Source organism: Lucilia cuprina, chromosome 5, assembly GCF_022045245.1.
Source record: "Lucilia cuprina isolate Lc7/37 chromosome 5, ASM2204524v1, whole genome shotgun sequence".
NCBI classification, from domain to species: Eukaryota; Metazoa; Arthropoda; class Insecta; order Diptera; family Calliphoridae; genus Lucilia; species Lucilia cuprina.
The window spans coordinates 18,408,659-18,415,572 of NC_060953.1; the positions used below are offsets into that span (position 1 = coordinate 18,408,659).

A 6,914-nucleotide genomic window follows, 5' to 3' on the forward strand; every position below is an offset into this window, starting at 1 on the left:
AAAAAAACGCACACACACACACACACACAAAAAAGATTTATTGTTTTGATAATGAAGAAAGAAAAATTTTCTTTAAAAATCATTGAAATCTATTGAGCGAACAAACAACAGATGACATTGAAATTTTAATACATTTTATTTAAGATTTTTTTTGTGTTTGTTGTTGTTGTTTTTTATATAATTTCATATGTTTTACCTATAAAAATAATTTACACACATGTAATACTCAGCAAAAAGAGAACTTCCAAAGAAGCGAAAAAGAAGTAGAACTTACACCATGGAAGTACTGAAAAAGACCAGAAGAAGTTAGGATTTTAACAAAGGATTGTCATAGAAGGAATGTCCTTTTATGTGATTCCAAATGCACTACATCTGAAGTCATTCTCAGGAAGTAATTTTGATGTTCTTTTCTTCGAAGTTATTAGGAAGTAGTTTAATGGAATACAACTCAGAAAAAATCGATTATTTTCGCTTCTTTGGACGTCATTAACATCACTTCCACAGAAGTTAAAAAAAAATTCACTTAGTCTTACTTTTGAAGTGGTGATAAATGTTATTCTTTTGGAAGTACTTCGTTTTATTTTTGATGAGTAGTTTTTGAGTGGAAAATAGGAAAACCCGAACAGACCTCTAAAGTATAAGATTATACTTTTTGTTGTTGAAAAAATAAAAAGAAAACATTTTGTTGTATTTTTCTGTGCTGGTACAAATTGTATTTTTTTTGTTTAATAATATTTTGTATTTTATTGGTTTTTTTTTTGTTATAATTTAATAAATAATACATTTTACACATACATAGAGATAATAAATTGTTTTTGTTGTTTAATATAGGTTTTGTATGTTTATTAATAATAAATTAATTTGTTAATATATATTTTTTTTTGTTGTTTTTTTTTTGTAATTTTTTATAATTTTATTTTGAAATCCTATTAAATACTAATTAATACACACTTAAAGAGTTAAAGATCATTGATTTTTGTTTGTTTAAATATAATAATTTTTAAGTTTTGTTTTTTTTTTTTTTTTGGATTTGAATTTTAATTTGCTGTTGAGTTGTGGTTTTAAATTTTACTTTTTTTTTTTGTTTAAGGTTTATTGAAATTATGTTAATTTATAATTTAAATTTATGGATTTTTTTTTGTTTGTTTGTTAAGACTATAAGAACATTTAGATAAGAAAAAATTTCAAATGCTACTAATTGTTATTGTAATTATTATGTTTAATTTTTTTTAATTAATTAATATCGCAGTTAAAAAATTTTTGTGTTTTTATATAATTATTTTGAATATATTTTTTTTAAGTTTTGAAAAAAATTTTGAATTTTTTGTTGTTGTTGTATTAATTTTTCACAATATTGAGGAGTTTGTAGTTTTATTGTTAATTTTTTTTTTGCAAAAAAAGCTTAGTTTTTTTTATTATTTTATATCTTAATTTACAATTAATTAAACTGTTTATTACTTTTTAGTATTTTAAGGGAAGAGAGGGTGAGGAATTATTTCATTTTTATTTATTTTTTTTGTTAATTTAATATTTTTCTTTTTTTTTAATAAAAAGCTAGTGCTAACTATTTAACAGCTACAACTACTACTTAATCAGTATCACATTTTAATGAGTTATAGTAGATGGCAAACTCCTAGAGACTTAAATGTTTTTTTGAAAATGTATCTAACTATTATACAGTTATATATAGTTTGTTATATGTATAATTGTATAAAGTAGAGAATACATTCGATTGCCAGAAAAGTTCTGGAGTTGTAATGCAAACATCTGACCATATTTTTCACAATTTACGTTCCTTTCGAAATCAAAACACAAACGAATAAAACTTAAAACTACTTAAAAAAATCTTACTTTTCTAATATGGTGGTGAATTCACAATGAGAGAGAGAGAGATAGAGAGATGATGAGACAACGTACATAATTTGATGTTTGAGATACTTTTTTTGTTTATATATTAAATATATATATTATATACATTTTATATGCATGTATGTATGTTTGTAGTTGTGTATGTATGTATGTATGTATGTATGTATGTATGTATGTATGTATGTATGTATGTATGTACTTAGAGTTATTGAAATTTTAGCTTACAAAGCTTAAAAATTTTTACCATGTAAAAAAGATGAAGCAAAATGTTTGTTTGTTTGTTGGTTGGTTGGTAGTTTGATTCCTATATATATATAGTATTATACTTAGTATTAAGATAATGCTAATAATAATGATGATTATGATGTCTGTCGATGACGATGAGCGGGTTGTTTCTTTATTAAATGATGAGTTGATTTTTGTATGCCATAAGAGGTGGGGTTGTTCGAATTTAAACAATAAAAGCTAATAGCAGCCATGGGAGCCATTGCAGTTGCCAAGCAAACTAACTGCTTTCATTGGGCGAATACAATTTATGTTTGGTCAAACTGAATTCGGGACTTATTGTTATGCTGCGCGATAAGTTCTTCATGAATTGTGGCAACAATGACGCCCAGCCGCGTTTATCTTGGCGCAATGTAAGATAGAGTTCAAATGTGGATACCATTTCGTGGTCTACCTTAAGGGTGCCAATGCGTCTTGAATTTTGTGGTTCTTCTTCGAATTCTATATAGAGTGTACAACCACGTATGCCGCAGGGTTCACGTTCGGAGACACGTATGATTTCGGACGCTATGCGTGTGGTGAGATCACAGGGTATTGAGACTTCGGTGCAGGTTAGATTACGAGATTTTGCTGCACGTAATTCTTCGAGCAAACGGCTGGCCAAATCATTTATAGCCGCTAGTTCGAATTTATCACAGTATAAGAGTTCTTCATCAGCCAAATAGTTTGGACTGTTATTATTAACACTGGTTGTTGTTGTAGTGTTTGTGTTGCTGTTTATTGTTGTATTAACATCTGTTTTTGTTGTTGAATGAGTGGTCTGCAGTGAAGTAGACCAATCTAAAATGAAATTAAAGAAAATAAACAAAATTTTGATTAATATTTTAATTCTTCTGACATCCAAAAAAACTACAAGAAAAAACCCTAATTTTACAATTAGTTTTGACGTAATCTCTGCCCTTCAACTAAAAACACTCAACGGAAGTGTCAAGTTTTTTTTCTTTCTTTATTTTTGTTATTTATTTAGCTGTATTGTTATTTTTCTTCTAATAATATTTTATTTTTTCTAATAACTATCTAGGGTCTATTGTTGTCTATCGGCTTTGTTTCTCGTTTGAGACGTGTATGTAAGCTAAAGGTAAAATTTCATCAGATTAATATATATATAAAAAAACAACAACAGTAAACGTGAGAATATTGATTAAATTTATAAATAAATTAAAATGCTGATGAAATTTATATATAAATTACTGAGAGGTGTGTTTTTTATTATTTGTTTTTGTCTAAGAAAGTTAACTACAATAAAAACAAATTGTTCTGTATTAAAAAAAAAAAAAAACAACAAATGCAAATTTATTTTAATCTAATTTTATTGCAAAAAAAAAAGTATTTCTTATTTAAATGAGTTTAATCATTTTGAATTTATTATAGAACTACAATAATAACAATGAAATTAAGGAATACCATTTGAAGTTAATTTCAAAATTTATTTTAATTTAATGTTTTAGCTAAATCAGAAGAATCAGAAATTGGAATTTCTAAAGATTATTTCCTTATAAAAAGAAAGTCATAAAATCCTAATTTTTTTCGAAATCATAAGAATTTTATAAAAATTTTATAATTTTATTATTAAGGGAGGTCTTTAACCTAAAGTAGTTTTTCTTTAATTTATTTTAAGGAAATAAAACAAAATCTTTCGTTTTTGCTTAAATTTGATTTTAATACTTTGAACAGATTTTCTTTAAAACACTTCATGTTTTATTAATTTATGCTCGAGTTCGAGACCCTTTTAGTATTCTTACTAAAATATTTTCGGATCTAACAAAAAACAATATATAACTTTTTTGCTTAAATTTGATTCTAATACTTTTCGATTTGAACAGATTTTCTTTTAAACATTTCAACGTTTATTAATTTAAGCTCGAGTTCAAGACCCTCTTAGTAAGAACACTAAAGCATTTTCGGATCTAACAGCAAAATGAAATCAGGGAATTTTTTTAAAGATTTTAAATTTCTTTATTGATGGGGTCTTCAAGCTAAAGTTGTTGTTATTTAGTTTATATCAAAAATCATAATATTTCTTAATTTACTTAAACTTGATTCCTATAATTTTGGGTTTGAAATGATTTTCTAGGGTTTTCAAGCTAAAGTTGTTATTATTTAGTTTATATCAAAAACCATAATATTTCTTAATTTACTTAAACTTGATTCTTAAAATTTTGAGTTTGAAATGATTTTCTTTCAAACATTTCAAATTTAATTCATTTAGGTTCAAGTTCAAGTACCTTTTGGGTATAAATCTTTTTCCAAATAGTAATGATATTTTTTAATAATAAAAATACTGAAATATTTTTGGATCTAACAACAGAATGGAATAGATTTTTGGGCCCACTAAGGCTTCTCATCAGCAATCTACTTGAGCTATATGGTTTACTTTTAGGTAAAAATTTTTATACAAATTTTTAGATTTTGAAATCTTAAAATTTTAAAAACTAACACGTGATTAAAAGAACTTATTGAAATTGTCTAAAATAAAATGTAAAAATTTGAAACCAACTTTTACAAATTTTAAACTTAACTCTCAAAAATATGAAGAATTTAAAAAAAACTCTAGAATTTTTCGAAAAAAATATATATTTCAGATTTCCATGAATTTTTTTAAACCTATTAAACATGTAACGAATTAATATGATTAAAAGAAAAAACTTCTTTTAAATCTGTATCAAAAACTTCTCTTACTTTAAAATTTCCCAGCAAAAACCTCTCCTAACTTTTAGAGATTTATCAAAATTGTTAATATTTTTTAAAATTTCAAAAATTTAACTTAAACCTTTATTTTTTTAAACTTACCTTTTGTTTTTGTTGTATTACTAATAATACTAAAACGTTCGGGATATTGATTTTGCACAGATAATATTTCCATTTTATCTGGATTAATTTTGCTTTAGTAACAAAATAAAAATGTTCAAAAAAGTTCTTTTCTTTTTGAAAAAAAAAAATGTTTTAAATGCACGTTTTCTCTTGTATTTTGTTAAAAAAATATATATATTTAACAAAAAAATCACAGTTCCTTTTGTTTAAAAAGCAAATTTATTTTCTTTTACTTTTCTATAAATTTGCAATGACACTTTTTTTTTAATGTTTAATGCTCTGCGGCATATAACGTCACGTACGCTTTCTGATATTCTTTATTTAAATTCAGACAATTTCTTTTCATTTATAAGACTTGGTGTAAATTTTTTTTTTGTAGCAAAAATTTTCTTATTAATATATTAAATATACATTTATATGTTTTAAAAATCACAATCTTGGTTATATTTATTATTTAAATTTCTTTGTATAAAAATTATTATCACCGCAAAAATTTAAAATTTTTCTTTATTTAACTTGAAGTATTTTTATTATTAGTTATATGAATATCAGCAGTGTTTAACAGTAACTGAACTAAACAGCTGTGTGTCGGGGTTTTTATAGTTCCACAAAGAGTGACAATTTTGAGTTAGTTGTGATTATGGGAGAGGGTTTAACAATTGTACTCACCAGGAGAGAGCGCAAGTTTTGAAAAGAGAGTTTAGGAAACATATGTTTGCTTTAGGTTTTCAAACAGCTGAGCACTCGGTGTATAATTTATGAAAGAAGATGTTATAGAATTTGTAAGATACAGTTTTTTTTTATTAAATTAAATAAATTAAAGAGTAAATTTTAATTGAAAACTTAATGCTAAAGTGTTTTAAATCTACAAAGAAAATTATCATTAATTAACAAAATGTCAAAAGTTTTGTTAATTAAATTGTTAATTAAAAAAATTATTTCATCATATTTTTTGTTTCTATATTAATTAGTTTTTCTTAACAAAATTTACTCTCCTTTGCATAGTCACTCTCTCACTCATATTGAAATTACTCACTCACTCACGAATTGTGCTCTTTTTTTAATTCTACTATAATTTTTCTCTCCCGGTTTCCCTACTTCTTCCCTAAAAAGTTGTTGTGATTTTGCTCTTTTCTTTTATACAAAAAAAAAACCGTAAAACATGATGAAAATTGAGTGAGTTTTTCATTTTTGAAAATGTGTAAATGTATTTGTTGTTGTAGATTTACAAAAGAAGGAAAAAAATTCAAAATAAATTATATCTCCAACTGTGTGGTGTACGTGACTTTTTCATTTTAAAGTCGGTCGGTCGGCCGTTCAGTTGTTTAGTTGGTTGGTCGGTTAGTTGTTTGTTTGCTTATAAATACTTATATACACACATACATACATATGTATTTATATTGCTGGGCCATGTTCTGGTCTTTTTGTTGTATGTTGTACGAGTTATTTTTTTATTATTTTGAAAATCGCTTCAAGTTGTTGTAGCAGCAACATTTTGACTTGTGTTTGTCTATAAGTGTGTGTGTGTATTTTCATCGTTTACGTTCACTCATGCATTGTGAAAATTGTCATTAGAAGTACCCGTTTTTCCTCCTTCTCTACCTCCTACACCCTCCTTCATTTTTTTTTCATCATCATTACAATTGTTGTTGTTACACACACACACACTCTTACACAAACATGCATACAATCAAAGACAACAGCAAAAAAATCTTTTATAAGCCCATCTAAAGACCCACCGTCTGTCTGTCTGTCTATTGGTCTTTCAAACACTTTGGCTGTATGAGTGTCGGTTAGTACGTCCGTCCGTCCGTCTGTCTGTCTGTCAGTCAGTCATTTCATTTGACGTTTTAAACGCATACGAAAATTTTCAAAGTGTTGTCAGTTTATGTTGGTTTGTCTATTACAGCCGGTTTTTTTCTTCTCTCTAATTCTCTTTAGTTTATTTT

At 25.6% G+C, this 6,914-nt stretch overlaps 1 protein-coding gene across 1 annotated transcript; it reads right to left on the reverse strand.

Moving 5' to 3' along the window:
- Positions 1 to 2,064: 2,064 nt before the first annotated feature.
- Positions 2,065 to 5,515, reverse strand: LOC111684494 (protein scylla-like). Its single transcript, XM_023446673.2, has 2 exons — positions 4,945 to 5,515; positions 2,065 to 2,934 (listed from the first exon to the last, which is right to left on the reverse strand). Exons 1-2 carry the CDS (start codon positions 5,015 to 5,017, stop codon positions 2,375 to 2,377), a joined length of 633 nt encoding a protein of 210 aa, XP_023302441.2. The 5' UTR covers positions 5,018 to 5,515; the 3' UTR covers positions 2,065 to 2,374.
- Between the last annotated feature and the right edge of the window lie 1,399 nt (positions 5,516 to 6,914).